Source organism: Schistocerca nitens, chromosome 10 (assembly GCF_023898315.1).
Source record: "Schistocerca nitens isolate TAMUIC-IGC-003100 chromosome 10, iqSchNite1.1, whole genome shotgun sequence".
Taxonomy (NCBI): Eukaryota; Metazoa; Arthropoda; class Insecta; order Orthoptera; family Acrididae; genus Schistocerca; species Schistocerca nitens.
Window position 1 is genome coordinate 222,086,030 of NC_064623.1, and position 26,781 is coordinate 222,112,810.

At 41.6% G+C, this 26,781-nt stretch overlaps 1 protein-coding gene across 1 annotated transcript in view; it reads left to right on the forward strand.

The window, feature by feature from the left end:
* The first annotated feature begins 399 nt into the window (after positions 1–399).
* The window catches only part of LOC126210022 (interferon regulatory factor 2-binding protein 2-B), an 82,106-nt gene continuing 55,724 nt past the window's right edge, over positions 400–26,781 (forward strand). Inside the window, exon 1 of the mRNA XM_049939126.1 lies at positions 400–1,551. Within this exon, the coding sequence (XP_049795083.1) occupies positions 681–1,551 (871 nt within the window). The 5' untranslated portion in view covers positions 400–680. The remainder of the gene's footprint in view (positions 1,552–26,781) is intronic.

Here is a 26,781-nt window from a genome sequence, read left to right on the forward strand (position 1 = left end):
GGTGTTTACGTTGCGAACCTATCACATGAAGAGCTTCGGTGTACAAGTACAGTGATTGTTTGTTCTGTGTGCTATTTGCCACGTTTTCGTACAGTAAAAGCCGTGTTTCTGTAGGAATAGCTTCTCGGTTCAGATAGTTGCTTGTTGTGGTGTTACCAAATAGAGTGTTTACTATCTGCACATGGGAGTGTCGCAGTGGTTGGTGTTTTGCACCAGAAGCAAGTGCGCCGGCCTACATCCGAGTAACGGCAACGCTGCGCCGTGCCAGTACTGTAGACCCGTCCGTCGGCTTTAAAACAGACAAACCGGCAGTTCGTTGTAGCGCATGCGCCGTAGCGCGGCGCAGCCTGCCACGTCACAGCCGGGCGCCGAGGGGTGGGGGCCGCGACTGGCTGCGGCCGGGCGGAGGCGTCCAGTTCTGTGCTGCACGTCACTGCCAGTGGAAGTTAGAGAGAGACACAGAGGTCCCTGTCATACGTCTCACGTGTCAAAGTGGGGGGAACGGATAAAAGTGTTTTCTCGGGATGCACGGAGCGTTCTCGCGGGCGAAATGATATTATAGTGCGCCAGGCAGTGCGTCACGGACAGGTACTGTGGGCGTGTGTGTTTGTTGTTGTTGTCGTTAGGTGGTCAGTACGCGCGTCCTCCCCCGACGCGGAGGAGGGACTGGAACAATTTCGATGAGGATGTCGGTGCTAGGGAAGAGACAGCACTGCTACCTGTGCGACCTGCCGCGCATGCCGTGGGCCATGCTGCACGACTTCACGGAGGCGGTGTGCCGCGGCTGCGTCAACTACGAGGGCGCCGACCGCATCGAGCTGGTGCTGGAGGCGGCGCGGCAGATGAAGCGCGCCCACCAGGGCAAGCCTCCTCCGCAGCAGATGCACGCGCGCGCCGGCGTGCACGAGAACGGCACGGCGGGGCTGGTCGAGCTGACGCCCGGCGCCCACGGGGGCGGCGGCGGCGGCGGGGGCGGCGGCGGGGGCGGCGGCCGGCAGGCGCAGTCCCAGCAGCAGCAGCAGCAGGTGGCGCCCGGGCCGCCCCCGCCGCCTCCGCAGGGGTACGCGATGCACCACTCGCGCAGCAGCGCGGCGGCGGCGGCCGCGGCGGCGGTGGCGGCGGGGGCGACGGGCGGGCTGCTGGCCGAGTACCAGCCGGTGCCGCCCCCGCCGGGCGGCGCGACGGCCGGCGCCGGGGGCGGCGGCCGCTCCTCCGCCCCCGAGCACGACATGGTGCGCGTGCGGCTGCCGCACCTGTCGGCGACGCACCACGCGCTGGCGGCGGCGGTCGCCTCCCACCGGCCCCCGGGGGGCCTCAAGCGCGGCCTGTCCGCGTCGGCCGACCCGGGCGACGACGACCACGGCGCCGACTCGAAGCGGCTGCTGGCCGACGACCACGGGCCCGCGGGGGTGGGCCGGCCGCCGCTCACCAGGGGGGAGTCCCTGCCCGCCGTCTCCATCAGCACGCCGCCCTTCCTCGAGAGGTCCTTCAAGGACAAACACCCCATGAGGGCGCCTTCCTTCGACACGGCCACCGCCTTCAAGAGCAACGGTAAGCTCCGACGCCCAACCCACCTGGATCAGAATAGCAAAGTGATCGGCTCATTGTATCCACTGCGGATAGCCAACTGCAATGATTTAAATCTGTGATTTGCGTGGCTGTAATAATCATGTAATCGGGCACCTTCCTGAATTTGGATACGATTTATTTCATTACTAACTAGTTTTCAAATCACTGGAGGCTCGTTGTCTGGTTACAGCTGCATGTAGACCTTATGGTCGTGATGCTGGCGGAAATACTTCGTTTCCTCGCAGTCTTGTCGAATGCTGACATATTTCCTATATGCTGTGCCTGCTTTACAGTTTGAAGAATTATAATTTAAGCAGCAACCAGCTAAAAATGTGGTTACATAAATATTGAGTTAACGGAAGGTTTATGAAACGGAATAATCATTTTCTACATTATTTACATTGCACTGTTTGTTGGTATTCATGACACACTGAAATCGCAAGGCAGTACAGTGTAAGTAAGCTAAAACATGAAAATCGTATCCTTTCATAATCTTTTCGATAGCTAATTTCCGTTATTTCCTCCAGCGCCTGCACATGTTTCAACAAGGCTATTTGTGTAACAACTCCATCTGATCAGGCTGCAAAGACTGTTTAATCGTTCATCAAATCGTATGAAAACTTGAAACAGCGACTGGTTTGCTTACTATACCCACATAAATCGAGGCGGATGAAGAGTAGACGTGTCGCCGGTTCACGTGTACCAGAACGCCCAATATGGCCGCCGCAGTAACAGCTGTGTAGTTGAGTAGTGAATACTTACGTTAATCTGGAATACTGAGTTCGCCTAGCAGGTCTGTTACAGCTGTATCATTTCGCAGCTAACTAACGCCATTCGCTAACAGATTCTTTTATGTGTTTAAGATCTCGGCAGTAAGAACCAAAAGCAATGGCGCGGACGATTCACAAGTGTTCGTTAGGAGGCGGAGACGACAGAAGGCACAGTCAAGCCTATGCAGTTGTTAATAAAGGAACTAAATTTATACAAATGAGCTAGCGACATTGTGAGTACTTCGCGAATAAAAACCTAGATCGCTTAATACATTTGTTGCATAGTTTCGGCTACGGCACCAACAAATCTGCAATTGAGATTAATGGCACACACAGTGAAAGGTTTTTAACGAATTATGTGGCTACAGAAGATGGAGAAATTAAAATTTAAAACAAATTTTAAGAAGTTAACTCACTAAGATTTAGAAACTTACACATTTACTGTCAGATTATGTAGTAGTGAGTTTTAATTTTTTCAAACATGGTGGTATACAGCAAGTACCTCTAATTCTGTGTTCCTTTAACGTTAAAGATCAGAAGATTACAGTAGCCGAAACAGCGTAATATATATAGATGGATCAGAACGATTTTGTTTACTAAGTTTTCCATTGTTGTGAGGGTAGCGACTAGTTGTTAAACCACTTTCGTTGTTCTGATCCGGGTGTAAGGCCGCATACATGGCTCACGCTGGTAGATATCGGATACCCAAGAGGAGATTAGCAATGAGCGGTACAGGACACCTGGCCACTTCACGAATTGAGCACCGTCTGTACGTTTTATTGGGGGTTCACGATGTTGGCCGATCGTTAGATAGAAGTTGGGTGGTTATAATAGTCGTCACTGGTAAGATAGGGTCAAAACGCTGGAAAAAGTTGCATAGTGAACTTCTCACACACCTTGCATTTTTCGTGTGTATTACATATACTAAAGGACTCGGTCGCTGCCCACTATGTGATACAGGTACTCTTGCAGTTTTAGCTTCACATGACACTGTCTTCATTTCACATTCACTTCACCACATCACAACCGAAACTCGTTTTCAATATCACCTAGGTCTCGGACTACACAACGGATCAGTGTGTCACCATAGTCAGTATTTCAAGGGGCGCTACCATCACAAACTACAGTTGACACGTCTCCATGAGTAGTGTGTGAGTTCCACGAGTGTGGAATTAAATCAAAGGTATATTGTGCTGTTTATTTAAGATGAAATACTCAGTAGCACTGGTCAGTTAAACAATTGGTCCAAAGACTGTTACAAAGGAAAATGACCTGCCATTAATTTTATCTCAGACCCCCAGGGAAAGATAACCATAAAAGATGGCACTGGCAGCAGAAGTCATGGATTAGCATAATTTAAAGGGATCGTGGAAGGCGTTAGGTGTGTAACCATATGATAATATAATTTCAAGAGATCGATAGCGGAATTAAACGATTTAAAGCAAAAATTCCCGATTGACTGCGGCTTCATCTGTCAGACCATGCCTACCCCAGAATAGTTTTGGCGCTTATTGGTGTCATGTTGTTATGTATCATTAGCGGTAGAATGTGACTTTGTGGCGTGCTAGTTATGCAAATGTTTATTTAAATATTTCCTTATAACAGGTCGAACAGAGCGAAATGTAGAGATGGACCATTTTATATTTTACAAATACTATAGCTGGTCGTGGACGAATGTTTGAAAGGGGATTAGTAAGCGCTCCCTGTTCGTGTCTCTCCAAAGCATAACTACAGAAATAAGAGATTTGTTGTGCCACACTCCTAAATATTATCGGTCGAGGTGGCGCGTGGTTGACACTTGACTCATTATTCGAGAGATAACGGTTCAGATCCCCGTTCGGCCATCAAATTTAATTTTCCAGACATTTCCGTAGATCGCTTTGGGCGAATTCTGGACGTTCCTGCGAAAAAGAGGCGGCAAGTTTCCATCTTTCATGTTTTCTAATGTCATCTACCCACTGTTCATGAAATTGTCGTTCGGAGCCCAGCAAAGAACTCCTCAATAAATCACCATCAACTTTCTTGGCTATACGTACCCTGCCCACTTACATTCGATTTCATTTGTGATTTTAAGTGTTCCACTCTAGGCTTTGTGCTAAACAACTGGTTTGTTGTATCTCAACAGGTAATTTTTATGAAGTCTCCATTGCTCAATATTTTTGGTGTGCTTATCATAATTAACGAATTGCTCTAAATCTAAAATTTACGTAAGATTACACACTGCTTCCAAACTTTAATTTTTTTTTTTTTTTTTTTTTTTTTTTGCATATTGGTAGCTATATTCACTTAATATTGGCAAAACGTACCACTAGGTGTCAAATTATTTTTTTGGGCAGGTGCTCCATTATATTATTTTCTGTCCCTGTGTGGAATCAGCGATATAGTTATTTACTGATTAATGGCTTAATGCATTTACATGGTTTTTAAATAATCGCACTGGTAGCTATGATTTGTTTAACATGTTTTCTGGCATAAGTTGACAGTGCATCATTCAGGCCTGTAAGGTTTTTTATTATTTTATTAAGTGTTATTATTTTTCGTTCCAGGAGTAAAACGTTTGTTCGACGCTCTTTGGTTTCGCGTATTGGGATCGTTGTTCTTCGTGTACGCAATATTTACTGCGAAGTTCTTTGGATGAAGATTAGCGTAACTGATTGTTGTCGTGGACGTAATAGTTGCGATTGAAGGCTAATTATTTTATTTGCTGGCAGGGTATTGTATCCAGTCATGGCAAATGACACGCAGTACACATTTTCTGTTCTCGACGGAATATGTTGCAGATGGCAGTGGTATGTAAATTGCTTGCGTGTTGGGTTTTAAGTTTATGAATGTAAATTCTCTGCACTCGCCTATGAAACAAGATGGAATTTAATTAGTATTTAGCTGCTATCTATATTTGGATCGGAGACTCTTGACGGAAGACGTGAGGTTTAGTGCTCACTGCTATTTTCTTACAGTTTTTTTTTTGTCTAAAACATCTGATCCCTGTGACTAGCCGTAATCGAGCGTGAAATCAGAAACAAGCTCTATGTCTTATCGGCGATGGTTTTTTTGATGCTTACTACTTGGAAGAGGAAAGTGGTGACGCATTTGCCACAGCACTTAATTGACTTATCAGTTGTATCGCTCTTTCTAGCGAGATAATTTTTGATCTCTTAATCCTAGGGACGCTTATCTTCACAAAGTCTTACGCAACACTGCTTACAGAGCTTACAATCAAACCATGTGGTAGATTTATGTAACGACGTTGTTTAGCAGAGCCATTTTATGAACTGTAGACGACGTACATAACGCAGAAAAACCCCACGAAACTGTATGACGAAGGAACTAAAACATTATGTATATAACCTATGTATCAATCTCATTTTGAAGGTTTCTTCAGTTCTTAAACGTTGTCTCACTTGTCACATACCAATTTCTTCAAATGGTAACATTACTCCATTCGTCTGTAGTTCACATCCATTGTTTGTATATACATTTTATTCCCGTGGAATTAACGGATTTTTAATGTGGCGATGGGGTAATTTGCATGAATGATTGCCTATCGAAGTCACGGGGTCCAGACGATACATATCGAACGTGTGATTGTAAATCGATTGTGCGACTCTGGTGGCAGGCATTATGAGTATATTTACGGTGGTCGCTACAGCAACGACAAAAGAATAGCGTTACAAAAATACTTATAATTGAGAAGGAGACGACGTACCTTGCTCGTCGTCGGTGTTGTTATCATGTGAAAGCCCATTACAGCGATCTGGATGGATAATTTGGAAGAGTAGAACCATGTATTCTTCCAGACATCCCACTCACAAACGACATAAATCGTCTGGGATTCCCTAGCAACTCACAAATAATTCGCGGCGGCATGTAATTTAGAGCAACTAAGGGAACGACGGAAAACATAAAAATGACAATCACAAATAATTGATCACAACGCCAGCCACCAGAGTCGCATGATCGAATTGCGATCGCACGTTAGATATGTATCGTTTGGACCTCGCGACGTCGATAGGCAATCATTCTTGGAAATTACCGGCGATGGTATAAACTTGAACAGTCATTTATGCATCATTGATCGTTCCACATTCATAGGATATAACTCGGTAACTCTTTACACGGTCATCCAGTATTTAATCTGAATGCAGCAAAAGACAGTTTGACCGGAACACACTGTTAGTGATTTGCCGCTGTCCTATTTTATGTTTCATATCGGCACTACTGCTGTGATTTTCATCAGCTATACGTTAGTAAATCCATCGTTCACGGACTAATCCACAGAAGGTACATCACAGCCACGACTTCTGCGGGTTTGTACCTACCTGTAGTAGCCAGATTGGATGTCTTGTTAATTACTTTAGTTACGAAGTATTGCTTGTGCTCCAGTAGGTCAAATGCTCAATGGAGTGGGGGGGGGTGAGGTGGTGTGATATTTTTACGTCACATGAAGGCATGTGTTCCACATTTCGATTCGATTTTCTTTTTGTGTTTTTGCAAGGTGTCATTTACTCGTATTGACGTGTTCAGGGGTGTATTGCAAGGTATCATTTATGCATTCTGACGTGTACTACAAGAATGTAGCAATGTAACATAATTGACTGTTCTCTACGTCGACAGATTCAATCAGCTCAAATAAAGCTTTATCCCGCAACAACGATGTGTGTCTTTGAACGATCAGTGGCTATTCAACCTCATTAGTTGTACCGTAAACTAGAGCAGTAAGCACCTCCATCGTAAATGGCTACAGTTCTGTTACCAAGTACTGTGTGCTTCATATCGACCATTTAATGTTGAAACTGGCATGCAGAGCAACTATACTTTTGTTTCACAGTTAGAGGGAACGAATTCTGTGCTGGTCAGGTGAGGCCCCAGGAATACTTCTTCTCTCGTAGTTGAACCATGAAATACCTCTTCTAACTTCAGTTTTTTTCCAGTCTTTGTTTCAAGACAACCCTCATTATGTGGCATCAGTATTTACCGGATAATAACATGGCCATTCATGTTCCACCCCACAGAAGTCGGTCTTGAATCGAGTGTGACTGAAATATTTATATGAAGTGTATCGCTAGAAGAATTGTTCCTGAAATATGAACTACGGACCCACAACAATTTCCTTCATGAAAAGAAGTTTGGACATCGCTCTACTAGCCTGTTATTGAGCTGCAGTATTATTGGTGGTTTGAACCTCCCTCTCATCTTTTGTCTTGTTTTAAAGAGACATTTATTTGTATGTAAAGCAGAAAACTTACTTTTGGAAGCAATCTAATAAATTTTTTGATAGATTTCGTGAAACATTCAGCTGCCTTTCTCTCCTTCAAGTACGATTGTACAATTCCGGCTGTAGGCCATTTTCAAGTATTTATCAATGGTTTTTAGTAGTGAATTATTCCATGTATATCGTTGCTCCTATGACTCCCATGTCATGCTCATAAAATAAATCCGAGGTGTTTTACGCGTAATTATGCCATGTATGTTTCGAGCGTAAAAAATCTCGGATTTATTCTACGAGCGTAACATAGTCGTAGGAGCAACGACATACAGTGAATAGTTTCCTACCAGAAGCCCATCCTTAAAATACTTGAATATGGCCTAAGACCGGAATTATACAAGCGTACGTGATAAAGAGGATGGCAGCTGAAGGCATCACGAAATCTTTCAAAAAATGCATCACAGCTGCAGATCCTATCGCACTGAAAGTTATAGAATCTAGTTAACGTATTCCGAAAGTAAGAGTGGCAGCAATCGCATACGATCACCCATACGTAGTGCAACTGCAACTGTCTACTGAACGAGCGTCGAAACCCCGTATGGACAAGGTAGATGCTTTGGAAATCGCTGAGAAATGTCTCTGGAAAGGTTCCGTGAGTTTTTGCTCGTTTAAACGTCACGCGTACTTCGCTGCAGCAGTCTTAGACAAGCGTAAAGCAGTTTTTTCTTAGTGTAAAACAAATTTAAAAGGTTATTCTTCCCGGAAGACGGTGGCAGGCGGTTTGTTTGAAGATTTCTGCCGATTGATGACTTAAGAAGGGGAAATATTCGGGCACTACAATTGACAGCCATGTAGAAGACAGTCATTCGTCACTCCAGCGTGTTTGCTTGTTTGTGTACCTCGACCGGGAATCCCGACTGTTATTAGAACTTCTAGGTGAGATATATGATTCGACGAAAGCGCTTCCTGGAATCGGCTTTCGTTGTAGGAATTCATGTACGGGAAGTGGAGTAGGATGTACAGAGCATGTGTAAACTGTTGTAGCCAAGGTGTGAACTTCCGTGAAGTAACGGCAGGATGTTTGCAAGCGAGCGGTGACGACAGCCATGTGCCGTGTGCAACACTGCTGTCAGCCGAACAGTGCCTCCGCTTCCACAGCGCGTGACGTCACCAAAACGATAACACGCTGGGCACTTGTTTTCCTTCCGCTACGAGGTGGACTTATAAACAGTTGCTTGGCAGAAATTTCCTAAACACTCTGTGTCGTTACTTTTCTATCAGTGACGAAAATCTTGGTTCAAACGCAGGGAGCTATTTAGACAAATGTTCGTGAGGTTTATACGACTCTTATGTGGTGATGGAATGTTTTTGCCTTATAGAGTCCAGATTAATAACTCATTGAACAAGGGTTTAACACGTTTATGGAGTTGGAAAAACAAGCTGTAGCGAAGTTCACAAAGGTGAACTCCGTTCATGCAGAAGGGTCATTCCATATCAAATCACACAATAAAAAATAAATTTTACACCCACCTCCTGAGATTTTCATGAAATTTGGCTCAAATGGTTCTAATACCATCCTGACAACACCTGCAATTTTTTTGCTGTATCTCACAGTTTTTTTTATAAATTTTTAAAGTTTTTATGTTTTGCGTTTTCTGAACCTTCGGAAATGGTCAACTTAATTTGTATTCAAAACTTTAAATTTGCTTATCTTAAAAACTCTTTTAGATAACATCATGAATTTTTGCAGCAAGTTTATTTATTATACATATTTGAAGATAAAAATGATGCTATTAAAATATATTAATATTTTCTATGAAAAAAAATATATGTATTTTTTTCTTTTCTTTTTTAACGGATGTTTTGTTTTATAAGAATTGCAGTATCTAGAGTCTCAGACCTGATAGAATGCTCAAATTTATTTTAATTTACTCTTAAACATATAGGTTATTTGATAAAACAAAAATAATGATGGCTTTTTAACATGTTTATTAATTATAGTAGGTTACATTAGAATTATGTACAAAGATACTTACGACACTTATGTATAACCCAAATGATTGCATGAAACATTGAATTTTTTGAGTAATTGTTTTTCCACTTCATCCAAGAGCTTTCAGTTCTTTTGATACAGTCTTTTTTGAAGTAATACATTCTCCCAGTGCCGCTTGATTGAGGTGCGTCTACTACACAGACTACGTGCTCCAAAGGCACTATGCAGGAATCTTCTCTTTCAGGCCAATAAAATGATGCAGCAGGTCCTGAAGGATGTAGAAATAGAATTTCTGCATCTTCTTCATCATTGAATATTGTTTTTACCAGTCCAAAGTACCAGTTACCATCATAATTTGCAGCCACATAGCTATTTATGGATGGTTCAACACGAACCCAATCAGAAAAAGAACGGAAAGAAAAGACTAAGGAGGGTTTTACACTATCTGTAGTCCTTCTAATTTCAAGGTTGTTTGTTGGAAGTGGTTTGAGGTTATGAAAACTTCTTGTTCCAGGAATGGTTCGGGTTGCTGAAAAACGTTTTTCTAGTTTTAACCATAGCAAATCAGCTTCTTTTTTGTCAGTAAAGTGAAAATATGAATGTTTTCAATATTTCTTTCACAAAACTTATACACATTGATTGCTGTCATTATTTGTTCTTTGTCTGAAAGCTGTAGACTGGCTTTCCTTAAAATTCTTTTAATAGTTCCTCCTAGGCCATCACAAATTGACTTCCCATGACTTGTTGCAAAAAAAGAGTGTTGGGCCTTCAAATTAGTCTCTCAAGTGTTCAGTCAAATTTTTAAAACTGTTTCTATTTTTGTACTGCCCAGAACAACCATCTGTAAAGTAGTGAACTGAGTCAATGTCAGTATGATGTAATGACAGCGACTTTGTAATTTCTTTTTGTACAAAGTTAACAAAACCAGTGTCATGTTCTTCGTCATCACTAATAAAACAGTGGTTGGAAACAAAAACATTGTTTTCCTCATTTCTTAGAAAAACTCCAACTGGTTTCCAGTAGTAACTTTGGATCTCATTTTGTATAACAAAGGAATAATTTTCACTGAAATCCAGCACAATAATTGCTGTTTTGGGTGGTGGGTCTTCTTTCAATCTTTTAAAGGCTGCTGATTGGGATTTTGCTATAAATGAGTTCGGGGTGAGCTTTTCCAATGACCTAACCAATAAAGAAATGTAGTCTTCAACACTGATAGACTGTTTGATCATTTCTGCCCTGTCTGTGTTAACCCACTGACTGATTACAATTTCTTCTTCTAAATCATAATATTCACTTAGTTTTTCAGTTAATCACTCTGTTAGTGCAGTATTTGCAGGACAGCTGTTGCAATGATGTAGCATGCAGTTTTGGTTTTCTGTGTTGCACACAAGCATCTTAATTAGGTCTTTATAAGATTCTTAAATTTTCACAGCATCCAGTAATAGTTTAACATTCTGGTGGATACTGCATACACATACAATGTGTGTGCCTGCAGCACCAGCAAGGATACACCATTTAGGTCTCAAGAAACAAAATTTTGAAAATCCTACTTCTACTTCGGGATTCTCCTATTTGAAATAATAATAATAGAGTTCTCTCAAGTTACACAAAATGAGTCTTTTTTGCATGTACACATTTTCTTGAACACTTACTTTGTCTTTCGTTCCAGGTAGCACTCTGGAACTTTCATCCTTTTTATAAAAATCTGTTACAAGTCTTACTGTATTTTCAGAAAGAGTTTTACCTTTTTTTGGACCAGGAGTTTCCAAAATACCCTTTTCAGATTTTAGCTTTCTAGCTTGTCGCACCATGTACTCACTCACATTAAATTCTTTCATCACTTTATTTCGACTCCAAGAATCTGGAGCCAAAGTCAGAATCTGGATTTTTCTAGACCTCCCAACAGATGAAATCTTCTCTTTCATAAGAGAAATCATTACATCAAAATCCTTTGCTTTCTCAACCACACTTTTATCTTCTTCGTCATCATCAGAACTTGGTGCATCATATTTTAATGCTTTTGAAACCGCCTTTTTTGCAGTCTTTTCAATACTGCTAACCTTCCTTTTAAAATAAGACCCTTTACTTTGTTCTGACAAGCCATGAAACTTTATCGGTGTTAAACCTAAATAATCAAGAGCAATGTTTGTTTGTACGAGGGATTCATTTCTGGATTCCAATGATTCTAATTCAACCATGACTTCATCATCTGTTTCACTTTCATTGACTTCAACTCTTAATTTTTCCTCACAAAAGTTACGGCATGTTGAGCAAAGCTTTTGTCCGGGTTTTATGCTAATATTTTTTGTCAGTAATTGTTTAGAAAGATCCAAGCCTACACTTCTCAACGATTTTTTGATGGGCTTTTTGTGTTTTTTTAGTGGGTCTACACATGTTGTTTGATACTTTTCAAAAACATTTAAAAAGTAGTAGCTGTGGTGTGAACATATATTCTTAAATTCACACAGATTAATTCCAGATCGTAAGTGGATGAAATCTTTTTCTTCCTCACTCAATTCTGATACCGGTTGTAACTTTTTTGAAGGTGTGTAGGTTGTTTGGAAACAGTCAGATTTTTTAAATAACCCTACACTACGGGTTTGAATATCTGACATACTGATTTCACTTTTGGTCTGATTACTGTTCTGGTTACTTTTATAGGATATTGGAAAAGAATCTCTGTAAACTAAGTAACAGTACTTACTGAGAGTTCGAATAAACTTAATAAAATACTATCCAAGCACTATTTAACACTGTGATAATTTTTTACTTCAAAACACAGGAGTAACAAAACAAAATCCAAGTGTACATTGCTACTCCAAGAAGACAAAAACTTATTTTCGGTGTCTAAGTCACTTGGTATTTTTTGTTTTTAAAATATAATTAATATTATTTTAAAAATTAGATAACTATTAAACAGGTTAAAAAGCCAACATAATTTTTCTTTTAACTAATAGCCTATACAATTAAGAGTATTTTAAAACAAAATTTGAGCTTTCTATCAGGTCTGAGACTCTAGATATTGCAGTTTTTGTAAAACTAAACATCCGTTAGCTAAAAAAAAAAAAAAAAAAAAAAAAAAAAAAAAAAAAAAAAAAACTTGTAAATTTTTTTCATTTGGAAGATTTTAATATATCTTTATGGTAATTTTTTTTAACATTTAGATATAATACACAAACTTATTCCAAAATTTCATACTGATATCTTGAGTATTCTTTAATATACAAATTTTTTTAGTTGTGAGGACACGTTAATTTACAATTTCCGACTGCTGAAACAACGCCAAATCTAAAAACTTTAAAATTTAAAAAAAAAAAAAACTATAAGAGATAGAGCAAAAAAAATTTACAAGTGCTTTCAGGATGATAAAAGAAGTAATTGTACCAAGTTTCATCAAAATCTGACATGGTTGGTGTCAAGGCCTGGGTGACTTGACATGGAATGACCCAGAAACTATCGCAGGTGCTAGGTTGCCAAGAGCATGACATCCAAGAAAATATTGATTCCACTCGTATGGAGGAAGGCAGGATATCCGGTGCATCAGTTACTTTTTCATTACCATTACAATAGCATAAAGTGTAAAAATCCGTTTGGTTAATTATTTTATTACTGTTGTAGCTGTACAAAACTCAGTTTGTCAGTAATAACAGCATAATTCACTCTTCACAATATCACTTTGCACTGTCACGTCTGCAAGCTTCGGAATGGGGAATTGGATAAAAACGTTGGAGACAAATGGGCAAAATTCGTTTACAGTAAACGAGAGTACTTAATTTTTTCTTGGCTATTTTTATTTATTTATCCTTGCATGATGGAAGTAAATTATCAGCCATTGTTACATCGCTGAAGCAGTTTACAAATCCGTTTTTTAAAGAAAAAAGAGCCATCCACTACTGTATTTGGAACATAAATAGTTTCTAAAACTGCCTTGGATGCATTAAAGGACGGAGAGTTTGTTAAATGGATAGGGTAAGTACTTCTTTCCTGATTTCACCGTTTCTAACCAGTGAACAAAAAACAGTCTCTGAGTGGATTGAAGTAAAAAAAAAAGCCAAGGTAGGTCAGAAGTTTGCACGTTGGACTTGCATTCGGGCTGACGACGCTTCAAATTCTCTTGTGGCTATCCGCATCTGTTTTCCAAGGCCTCCGTAAATCGCATAAATTCGTTTGAAATGTATACGGCCAAGTACCCTCCGCATCCCTTCTCCAGTCTGAGGTTGAGTTCCGTCTCAAATGATTTCGCCGTTGAAGAGGTGCGAAAACAATCTTCCTTCTCTTTCGTAAGCTAGTGCCTTTCAGATGTACCCCAGCTACTAAAATGTATTACGGCATGCTATTGAGGCGTATTAGAGCAGGAAAGTTCCATTATTAGAAAAATAGTATGGAGAGCTGAGTGGGACAGCCGACTAAGCGTTGCGGCTCGACAGGCTGGGTTAACCGCAGGAGATACGCGCAACATGCGGGAAATATAAATTACACTCCTGAGTGATAGGTCATGTGACACTATTACTGCGGGGCGGGTGAGATAATGGACACTTCCGGTCTCCTGTGACGGCTGTATACCCAGGTTTTGGACATCCTCGTATAAAACGTAATTCTGTTCCCAAATGTGGTAACATGAAACGCGGTGGAGCAGCTGTATTGAGTTGGGCTCCGATGGTCCTCCTTATTCGCGTGTAAGCGTTGCAGGTGGCATATTTCAGTTTATCTTTGCCTTACTGCCGTTGCATAATGGATGTGTGTCTGCTTGCTGCACAATGCTTCCTGGCATTCTCGAGTTAAACCAGAAGAAACCGATGTACTCTTGTGAAAGCCGTTAGGTGGATGCGCTGTATGTGATTGAACTGGACTTACGTATTGTAACGGACGCAGCAAAGATAGTGAAGAACTGTACGCCACGTGACGTGAGCTGCAACTACTGGCCAGTGAGGGAACAAATATTAGCAAAACCGAACGATGTCTTGCATTGGTTTATGATATTCGATGGCTCCTTAATTTATTAGGCTGTATAACAAGTCTCCACCTTTTCTTTTTCGTCTTGTTGCCTGGACACTTAAATACATACGGATCGCATACTAGTCGACATGAACTCCTAACATTCTGCAGAAATCTGTGGATGTGTGTTGGTGGGGAATCGTAGAAATTTCGCTTGGAAGAAAAGTCATTGTCCAACCCATGAGATGTGTGTGCTGACACCCAATTGGACAATATTTATGCGATGGCTTAATGGTTGTGCAAACGTCAAATTATTAATAAATAAGCCAATGATGCTATCCCCTTTGGTAGTGGTACCTTTTCTTGGTAGCGTGACGATCACACCTGGCCCTGATTTGTCTGCAGGGAAAAGTAAAATAGCATCTTATTTAGCATTCTAAATCGAACTGTAGATTTGGCAGTCTCCAGTTTGGGAAAAGGCTACTACTTTCTTTATGATGATGCCCATAGAGTTGTAATGGTCGAACAGCGATCCGCTTTTGTCGTTATAGCAGGAACTAAAACTATTACACGAGAAAATCAACCGGAAAATTTGTCTTGAGATAGCAGTCATGTGTGTACAATGATATCTTTGGACTGTTTGTTGACATTTTGAGACTGAGACAACGAATATAAATTCTATATGCAACTATTAAAGTAGTTGTCTTTAGTCTGAAGAATGGTTTGATGTGTAGCTCTCCATTCTACTCAATCTTCCAAACATGGCTACACTCCGGACAACTACCCTCATAAAAGACTTCCTGTCACTTAAATCTATATTCGGTGTTAACAAATTTTTCTTCAGAAGCGCTTTTCTTGCCATTTCCAGGCTACGTTTTATCACCTCTTTATTTCGGCTGCCATTAGGTTTTTTTTCTGCCCAAATAACAGAACTCATCTACTACTTTCAGAGTCTCGTTTAGTAAGCCAGTCCAGTCAGCGACCTCTCAAGACACTGTCCATTCTGTTTAACTGCTCTTCGAAGAGTCCAGTCAGCGACCTCTCAAGACACTGTCCATTCTGTTTAACTGCTCTTCCAAGCCCTTCGCCGTCGCTGACAGAACTACAATGTCAACAAGAAAACCTCTTAAGTTTTTATTTCTTCTCTCTGGACTTTGATTCCTGCCCCACATTTTCCTTTGGTTTCTATTGTTCAGTGTACAGATTGAATAATATTAGCGATAGGCTACAATCTTACTATAAAAATTAAAGATAAAAAATGGTTACCACCTAGTAAACTGCTATTTACACTGTATTTTAAGTCGAATCCAGTGTTTCACCAAAGTGCACCGTTCATGAGAAAGTAGGGTTGGTAACAGATGGGAACACCTTGTGTAATGCAAATACAAATCACAGTTGCGAAATGACGAGCCCGATGCATTGTGGACGTTTTAATCACTTGCGCTGGAAGGTAATGTCACACAAGAATCCTATTCAGGCCACTGTTTGAATGGTCAAGGCAGACTAGAATCCCACACGAAGAAGCACATGGACAATTTAAGTTACAGGTGGGTAAGGTGCATTGAGCAATGGAAAGGGGATGGGGGGGAAATACTTTGCCAAAGAGGCATGTTTCTAGAAGAAAGAAAAAGATAACGATACGAGACCCGAAATGCAGTGTGGAAAACAGCTGTTCTCAGTCTCATGTTTATCGGAGTATCTTTTCACCGGGTCGCCAACAGGAGCACCCATTCACATCAACACAAACGCGCGAGGCATATAAACAATCACAGTGCTAGCCACTAGCGAGCTATTCCTGACTGGTAAACAAGTCATAAAAGCCACAGCGCCTTCTCCCTTGTGAAGTTTGGGCCCCCTATATTGCATCTCCTTACACGACACAGCGCCAAACCACAATTTCAGAACTACTGTACGTAGAAGCGCGGTTATCATCCGTTACTAGTTGCTCTTATTTTATTTATTTCTGTGTATTTGGATAAACTGCAGAAGTCGAAGAGGAATGCCCGTTATGAAAAGGCCACAGATCCGAGCTAGAGGTTATGCGTTTGATTAGGTTTTTTTTTTTTTTTTTTTAAAGGTTAAAATTATCGGTAGTGGTAATTCCCGGTATGAAAAAAATTTGTGTCCGTATGTCTTTCTACGACGTTACATCACTTAAAGTGACCATTATTTTGTCAAATGGGTCAAAAATGAAAATACTGGCCATTTCAGACCCATAACGGAAGCGGTAATCGATATAAGAGATAGTTACGTCGAATGACCGCTTTTTTTTATTGGGTCCTTTGTAAGAATTTAACGTAAATTGTTTGTAAATTTCATCTGTGTTTGGTCGTTCAGGTTCGAAACAAAGAATTTACTTTTGCCCGAATTCATTTTGGTCATGATGTGCATTCTTTGCAGCTTTAGGTGTTTAGTTATTACCCTCCAGAGTTGGTTGAATTGTTAATTACTATCAAATAACACGTTTCATTACTAACGAGAATACCCGTAGTAGGTGATCATGTTTATCCTTTGTTTCGGATGTACTTAGCGGTGTTACACAAGCGCTCGGACACGTCAGTTTGTTCCTATGAGAACGGAAACTTGAGCAGGCGTTCTCAGCCGGTCTCTGTGTTTGTCTTATCCAAGACAAGCAAAGACATTAACGCAGCAGTAATGCCTTTCGAGGGAAAAAATTCCAGTTACCTTAAGTGCGCTGAGAGATTACGCCACAGCGTCAGCTGACATTTGTTTTTGTCTCAGAATAAGCTGACGAAAGCAAATAACACAGTTTTCACCGACTATTGGCCGCGAGCAACAGTGTGAGTCGCAACTCGCCTGTCTTTTAAAAGCTTTTTTGTCATGACACGTCTTGCTAGACGACATAACGGAGACACGTTTAACGGTCGTTTCACCACTGTACATAAAAGCAATGCCACGTCGCTTTAGCTGAGTGAACCGGCGAAAGCTGTACAGGGAACTGTACTGAGAGCCAGGCATGATTTATATTTCAAGGATTTCAAAATAAGCTTATGTCAGATACCTCCATTACATGATTCCTTGCCGTTTACTGATATCGTTGTTCCTCGTATTTTAACAGGCGTGCTACAGTTCAGTTGTACAATTCGTATAGTTCCAATATTAGCTTGGAAATGAGTAGTGTAACGTTGACAAGTCCTAGATTTTTGCATGTTTAGCTGACCGTGCCCAGTGCAGCCAGTTGAGATGTGACTGGCCCAGTTACATCAGCTGAAATCCGTTATGGATGAAGTAATATCCAGGATAAAATGGCATTTAACTTCAATTTGCCCATATGTATAGAATTCGTCAATACCAGTAATTATGTTACGAATTTTATAAAGTAGGTACACATTTCTTAGCTTCAACCATTTTTATAATCAAATATTTACGCTATATATATATAAGACAAGTATTGATTCCCAGTGCATGTGAAATGACGAGATTTTTTTCTTTGATTTGCTGTAGTCGGAATGTTACTCATTAAATATATATCAGTTGTGTATAACAACATAGGCGTGCTTATAAATAAGTGATTATAAAAGTGACTGAAAGTGAGAAATAGGTATGTACAGGGCTATTACAAATGATTGAAGCGATTTGATAAATTCACTGTAGCTCCATTCATTGACATATGGCCACGACACACTACAGATACGTAGAAAAACTCAAAAGTTTTGTTCGGCTGAAGCCGCACTTCAGGTTTCTGCCGCCAGAGCGCTCGAGAGCGCAGTGAGACAAAATGGCGACAGGAGCCGAGAAAGCATATATCGTGCTTGAAAGGCACTCACATCAGTCAGTCATAACAGTGCAACGACACTTCAGGACGAAGTTCAACAAAGATCCACCAACGGCTAACTCCATTCGGCGATGGTATGCGCAGTTTAAAGCTTCTGGATGCCTCTGTAAGGGGAAATCAACGGTCGGCCTGAAGTGAGCGAAGAAACGGTTAAACGCGTGCGGGCAAGTTTCATGCGTAGCCCGCGGAAGTCGACGAATAAAGCAAGCAGGGAGCTAAACGTACCACAGCCGACGGTTTGGAAAATCTTACGGAAAAGGCTAAAGCAGAAGCCTTACCGTTTACAATTGCTACAAGCCCTGACACCCGATGACAAAGTCAAAGGCTTTGAATTTTCGGCGCGGTTGCAACAGCTCACGGAAGAGGATGCGTTCAGTGCGAAACTTGTTTTCAGTGATGAAGCAACATTTTTTCTTAATGGTGAAGTGAACAGACACAATGTGCGAATCTGGACGGTAGAGAATGCTCAAGCATTCGTGCAGCAAATTCGCAATTCACCAAAAGTTAACGTGTTTTGTGCAATCTCACAGTTTAAAGTTTACGGCCCCTTTTTCTTCCGCGAAAAAAACGTTACATGACACGTGTATCTGGACATGCTGGAAAATTGGCTCATGCCACGACTGGAGACCGACAGCGCCGACTTCATCTTTCAACAGGATGGTGCTCCACCGCACTTCCATCATGATGTTCGGCATTTCTTAAACAGGAGATTGGAAAACCGATGGATCGGTCGTGGTGGAGATCATGATCAGCAATTCATGTCATGGCCTCCACGCTCTCCCGACTTCGATTTCTTTCTGTGGGGTTATGTGAAAGATTCAGTGTTTAAACCACCTCTACCAAGAAACGTGCCAGAACTGCGAGCTCGCATCAACGATGCTTTCGAACTCATTGATGGGGACATGCTGCGCCGAGTGTCGGAGGAACTTGATTATCGGCTTGATGTCTGCCGAATTACTAAAGGGGCACATATCAAACATTTGTGAGTGCCTAAAAAAACTTTTTGAGTTTTTGTATGTGTGTGCAAAGCATCGTGAAAATATCTCAAATAATAAAGTTATTGTAGAGCTGTGAAATCGCTTCAATCATTTGTAATAACCCTGTATAATCAATAATTTAGCTCAAACGACGACGGCTTGGTAGGAGCAAGAGTAGTCCAGCGTTTCGCTGCCTAGTCAAACCGGGCAAAGAATAGCTGTGCATCTTTGTCTCCTTCCTTCACTTTAATTGGCTGTGACGAGAGACGTTAAACTACTCTCAGGGACGCAACAACCTGGCACTCGAGAAACAAACGTGGCCTGGTTCTACTTTTTTGCCGTGTCTGTTCTTTTCGGTGCGCTCAATCACCACAGTTTAATTAGAAACGAGGGAAAGGTTAAGTTGCGGAGCGCATTGCCAACCAAAGTTGCCCTACTTCGGCGGCGTGACGAATTCTGCCAGTAATCTCGCACAGGTTTATCTGCATTATGAATTGGCGGAGGATACTTTTTTAATCAACGCTAGTTATGTTTTGTACTTTTAATTCATCAGCGAGGAAGAATTACAGCCCCACTCATGTTTGTGCGAACTTTTATCTCTGTAAGAGGACAAGGTTATTTTACGTTATATGGGGCACCAATTAGGGGCAAAGAATGAAACTTTCATTCTACAGCAGAGTGTGCGCTGATATGAAACTTCCTGGCAGATTAAAACAGTATGCCGGACAGAGACTCGAACTCGGGATGTTTGCCTTTTGCGGGCAAGTGCTCTACCAACTGAGCTAGCCAAGCACGACTCACGCCCCGTCCTCACAGCTTTAATTCCGCCAGTACCTCGTCTCCTACCTTCCAAACTATACTGAAGCTCTCCTGCGAACCATGCAGAACTATATCCTTTCCTTCAGGAGTGATAGTCTAAGGCCCCGAGTTCGAGTCTTTGTCCGGCACACAGTTTTAATCTGGCAGGAAGTTTCAATTGGGGGCAAAATTTTCCTGTGATAGAATAGGCAATAAATCTTGTAATATGTATTAAGGGATTGTGTTTCCAGTGTGAGATTAGTTTAAAAGTAATCAGTGACATGATAACTAAACACGTAATGTTTGGAAAAGCTGTCCCAAACGTGTTAAAGTTGATATAGTAATTTTCTCTGGTAAAAGGAACAGTGGTCGAAACTTGGACAAGGAAAGTTTGAATAAACTAGAAATATAAAGTCCGTACCACGTCCAGAATTTTTATTTAGTCTTTGATCTCGAATTACTGCCTAATACATTCTTGTACTTGACAAAAAGTTTCAAAAACAGAAATAAAAACACATGCAAAAATATAGGTTATAGTACATTGAAAACTTTCTAGAAACACACTGCAATCGGATAGAATATTATTATTTACAGGTTACATTTTCCCTCTGCGCACAAAATGTTTCATTCTGAATTAACAACACGGAAGGCAATGAACTCCACATCCAGAGGGGTTGGTATGAATAGACTAATGGAGATACTTTAAAAGAGAACAAAGTAGTAGTCATTAATTTACGTGAGGAAACGGCAGTCTTCTGAATGAATTACTGCTGTTACTCCGTGCTAATGTTACCAAAATAGATCGACACCATGACAAGGCTGCCAAATGATATTTAGACTCGATTTGAATTACGGTCACAGGTAGTACCAGTCTAGGGAAAAATACGCCCTTGTGCATAAAAGTTGTATTAATTTCCAATTTTTAAAATTTTGTTTGGCAAATATGCGATATAGTGGATCTCCTCGTAACGTCACAGTAGGTGCTGACTCCATTGTATACATCACAGCTGCACCTTTCCCGGAGTTTTTAGTTATGCCCGCTTGCGGCTTCTATACCTAGGATATGAAAATAGCAACGGTTTTCTAATTGCTGTACATTCGCACTGTGATTAGAGTATTTGAAACTGGACTGTTCGTGAATCCGTATATTCAGATATGTTGGAAATTGTTTCAGCAAGATACGTTAGAAGCAGTATCTAAAGTCAAGTCTTAGCATCGTGCATTACAGCGAAGAAGCTTTTCTGTGCTTTACCACTGTCTGAGAGAGCATATTTCGTTTGAAAATAGAAGACTAATTTGTGTTTACTAGTAATGTTAAAGTTCTTACTTTTACACGCTCTAAACTGTAAAATTTTCCGCGCACAAATTAGCGCTCTGTCGTTGGTTAAAGTGCAGATTCCAACATTTGTGATATCCGTGGTCGATCCTGTGAAGGACGTATGTACTTCAGTTAAAATTAAAGATGTTTTGTACGTTGAAGATGACCGATGGCAGGTAAGCGTTAACAGAAGTTATATGCAGCAATTGTATAGTCTAGCCAATAAGGGTGACGTGTGTTGAAATGCTGTATGGAACAGTATGGTAGCTTTTTACGTCGTCGTCTTAGTATTATTTCATGTATTTTGGAAGTGTTTACTACCGAAGACTTGAGCAAAAGCCAGAAGCAGACCTCGCTGGTAGTAATAGGTGGATAAACTGTACCACGGATTACAATCAGAGAAGCGCTTTCGTCATGTTGGGTTTTGCTGACTCGTCCAGTCATTATAACAGTCGATAATGAGAGACAAACATTCCGAATATAACATAGTACGAAGTGTGTTGTTGGAGACCTGTGGGTCTCATATAGTACTACAATGCCGGTGGCGTTGTGATATTTCTTGTCATACCAATCACTCCCACACACGGAAAAAAGGCTGAACAGTAACCCAGTGGCATTACTAAAATAGTGGAGGAAAGGACGGAAAATGAGCAGGTAACCGTCTGATGTAGATAACTCATTGGATGTATTAGGCATAAAATGAAAGGACTGGGCTTTTCAGAACGGAAATCGACATATGGAAGCCAGCGGGTGGGAGTGCCCTGGTGTACTCTGATGTTGTCGAAGCAGCCCTTCTCTGCCTCTCTACTCTGCCGTTCTTGGGCTGCGAGCCAGGCCAATTTTAATTTTGCCTCGCGTAAAGGCCACTGAGGCCGAAGGGAGGGGTCTTCTGGCAACCGATTCGCGGCCTCTCTTCTCCTTCTCTCCCGCGCTTTGCTCCTTCCCCGTCGTACTAGTCATCGCTGGCATTGTGACGTAGCCTGGGCGACCTACAGAGCGCCGCAGGCGAGGTGCTGGCCTTATTAGTAATAATGGTGGCCTGACTGCAGGCCTCGCGTCGCGTTGCTGGTATATTATCTCCTGACGGAGCCGGGCAAGGGCACAAAATGGCGGCGCGTCGGTCGGGTAACCCACATCTGGCCGGCGGCGGCATAGCTGCGCGCGCAGCCAGGAAGTGCGTGACGTCACGGCTGCGCGCGCAGCCCGTCCTGTCGTGCCGCGCCTAGCAGGGTCCCAAGGTTACGCGCTTCGTTCACAGGCCTTTGTTACGTAACGCGCGGCCCAAACTACTGACACGTGACGCGTCGCAGCAGCTGTTCGCCCTGAAAGGACGTCTGCTACGACGTTGTCTTCGATGTTTCGCCTGCTTTAGAGTAGCCTCGCCCAGCACATCATCATGCCATTGCTGCTACCAGTACTATGGAAAATAAGTTCGCCGAGCTGGAATAAGTCCGATTAATTCCAGAAGAAGCAGGAGGAGAGAGGGGCCGCGACGATAACGTCACTTACTAATAACTGGGAGCTTTTCCATGTCGCAGGGGGTTTCCTATACAATACTGTGTAGCGGTCGTGTAGGAAACTATAGATTTGTGTCACTTGAGTTATAGCTGTAGAGCGTATGGCATGATAGAACTGGATCATTAGATCCCGAACTGGAAGAAAAGTAAACATAGACATTAACGACCATTTGAAGTGTATTAGGCAGGCGACGACTACTTAGAGTATCGTCATTCAGAAGTTGTGACAGTTGCAGGTGGCTAGTTTGGAAACAGCTCGTGCAAAGGACGGAGCAAGGGCGAACACAGTGGCGTGCGTCTGTCGTTACGGAAAGAATGAACCGGTTGTTGCGTGTGTGCCAAATGCTTTTGTGTGGGTGGGGGGGGGGGTGCGCTTGCAGGTACAATATTGCCAACATAGACGAAAGCACAATTCGGAAATGTCATTTCAGTACCTTACCTTCGAAAGCATTGTGAATTTACGCGTATTGCAACTGAACTTAAACAATAAGGACGAAGGACTTCCTTACTACTGTTGAGGTGGAAGTTGCTAGTTGGACAGGTAAACAACGTTGGCTATCTTTACACTACATATCTTTACACTACATACTGAATCTTTAAACGTCTGGCTTAAGTGAATGTGATGTTATCTTCACCAGTTTTTTTCACCCGCTACATGGTAGAACAATTTCATAGCAAAAAATAGAGCACAAGAATGTACTTCACATTAACTGTAGAATATCTGTGTTTTTGTGTTTTTCATTTATAAAAATGCAGAAGTAGTCACTTCGTGCCAACGGAGAAAATATCTGCCTTCGTCTCAAAACAAGAATTTGGCCACGCAAACAGGATGTTGGTTTTGAGTGCTATCATTTGACGCTACATTATGTTCGACTCTCTTGCAACGTGCATTATTCCGTTTGGAGTAATCTTCTGGGGCCTCCAGACGCGCAGTTTATGCTACGTCTTCGCCTTTGGAGAAAGACAAACGCAAAGATGCTTTTGAAAAGGACGGCAGCGGATTTTCGGTGAGAGGTGGCAACGCTGCAGTTGAAGTGCAGGCTCTGAATTTATCGATCCTGCGCTGCTGTTGCTGGCCAGCAACGTCACAGCTTTCCGTCCTCTGATACAGCTGTCGTTAACGAAAGTTTAAACGGCGTCACTTACACAAGCCTTCAGGACGGAGGAGCACTTTTATTAGCCACAGTAGTCAGTGGCCGGACATCAGTTTTTTTAAACACTACTACCAATTCCTTGAAACACCCTAAAAATCGTCATTGAACGTTACATTTCTGAGCGTAGATAAGTACAAAATATCTTAAACCGATTAAAATAGTAAGCGGCAGGTGAATGCTTCTGTAGGTCTTGTAACCATGAAGTCCCAGTTGCAATTCCAGCATGTAGTAACTTTGGTAATATTATTTAAATTATATGTTATCAAATGAAAGCAGTTTTATTTTAAAAAACTTCACCTAATAATCGAATGAAAATGTGTTAAAAATTCATACTAAAACACGAAATGAAAATACACACATCACTAATGCTATTCAGTCCCAGGAAATAAAAAGCATTTTGTTCTCTAGTTCAAGTTTCCCAGTTTTGTAACAAATTTTAACTCTCTGTTTGTATTCGTGTTTATATGCAATTCGCAATTAAAGCCTGTTATTTTTATTAAACGGCATGAGTAAATACTTGTAGATTGATATTTCCATTCTCTCTGTATTCGTGTTTATATGCAATTCGCAATTAAAGCATGTTATTTTTATTAAATGGCATGAGTAAATACTTGTAGATTGATATTTCCATTTGATGAGAAATACAGAACTTCAAAAAAGGAACAGAAAAAATTATAAATCGTGCGAACTAAGAATTTCTCAAATATGGTATGCATTCGGTAGGCACTCACCTATCGTGTTAAAATGCTAGAAATATTGTGTGCTTAATTGGCTGTCGGAAATCTTCGAAGGCGATTTCTTAGAATATCATTATACTGCATTAGGTAACTGTTATCAGAGCACTGGTCTACAGATTCTGTGAAGTTTGAAAAAAAACGTGAAAGCCCTCTTATCAATATACGAGGAGCCGTCCGTCACCAGAGCAAATAGTCACTAAGCCATCTTTCACGTCGTATTTCACATAGTTTACATATAGCTTATCGTCTATTAAGAAAAAACGAAACTAACTTTACGAGAGAACTTATAAAATTAGAGCTATCTTTATATTTTTTAATTTGCTTAAGTTTCTGAAGTATTAGAACTGCATCCATTCTCAGTGTTTATATTTTCCTTCCTAAGTAATATGGCGTTTCACGTCGTTTGACTCATATCAGTCGCCGTAAAATTTCTATCAATATGAATTATAACGCAACGACGGTTTCCGAACATTCTCACACAACATGCTCAGACGCTTACACCACCACTACAAAGGCAACTCGTAAGGTTGGTTTCAACACGACAGTGATTTCTACAATAGACGTGGCCGTTTTAGCGGCAGTAGGTACGCCTAATTTTTGTAGCTTACGAATAATTATGATGTAAAGCGGTCTTTGTTGTTGTACGTTGCAAATAATTTCAAAATATTGTTATATGTGTGGGCAGAACTTGGCGACTGGTGCTGGAACAGCCGAAGTAGTAATAATAATAGGAAACAATCGCAAACTATTGATGATTTTACTTATTGAAACCGGTTTCAGATGCAACAAATTCGTTGAATTATGGTTATTTTAGTTGATTGGAAAAGTGCAGAAGTGATCAGGAATGCCGTACTTGGCGTGATTGTACGGTTAAAATACACAAAAAATTCATAATATTGCGGGAAATAAGTTACTGGTGATGTTAATTAGAAGCCCTTTCTTATTTGTTCATTTTTCGAGGGAATCCGGAGAGAGAGAATTGTGATCAGGCTGATGTGGGCAGTTCTGTCTGGCCTTGTTCGCGTCAGCTATTTGAAGAGAAGCCAACTGCCATTTGACCTGAGATTCACCGGATACGAATGTTTCTACGTAATGTAATGTTGAGCTGCCAGTTAATTATTCCGTGTTAGCCCCATTTCGTGTGGTTTTATTTCGTTACATGCGCAGCGGCAACAAGCTGCATTCAGCGCCGACAGTTAGTGGCCTTGACTAGTTTCCGCCCGCCGCCGCTCGTGGCGCTGCTGTCGCGTTCCCGTTCCGGAAGTTTCCGTGCCGATTGGAGAGCTGGGAGTGTCTGCCGTTATCTTGGCCTCGTTGTTTGCTTGTGATCGGAGATTGTTGGCTCCTGTTTGTTTGGGAGAAGCACGGCACGTCACGTACACAGCTGTGCCTGCTGACGCAAGCGCTGCGTCTTGGAGCATCGCCGCTCTGTACTTTGATTACTGATATGGAAGTGCCCTCTGCGAGTGCAGCTACAAGAAAGTGATATAACTGCGTTGTTGTTCACATTAACTTGAACACTTGAAACATCACTTCCTTTTATGTGCAAACATGGTACAAAAATTGTTTCCTTTTATTACCATGGCACGACTGTCAGTACTTTGAAGAGATCCAGCAGGTAGCGGCGTCTCCGTCGAATGGTGAACGTACCAATATAGCCCCTGGTTGCACATTCATTTCAACAGATTTGATGCTTGGAACCGAGCACTTCTTGTGACCGGACTCTTGTCGCTAGATCATAGGTTCCTCCATTGGTTTTCTGGTACCGAATTACAAAATGTGTTAATCCACGATCTTTACAAATATGGGTCAGTCGATTGTTCAAATGGCTCTGAGCACTATGGGACTTAACATCTGAGGTCATCAGTCCCCTAGACTTAGAACTACTTAAACCTAACTAACCTAAGGACATCACACACATCCATGCCCGAGGCAGGATTCGAACCTGCGACCGGAGCGGTCGCGCGGTTCCAGACTGAAGCGCCTAGAACCGCTCGGCCACTCTGGCCGG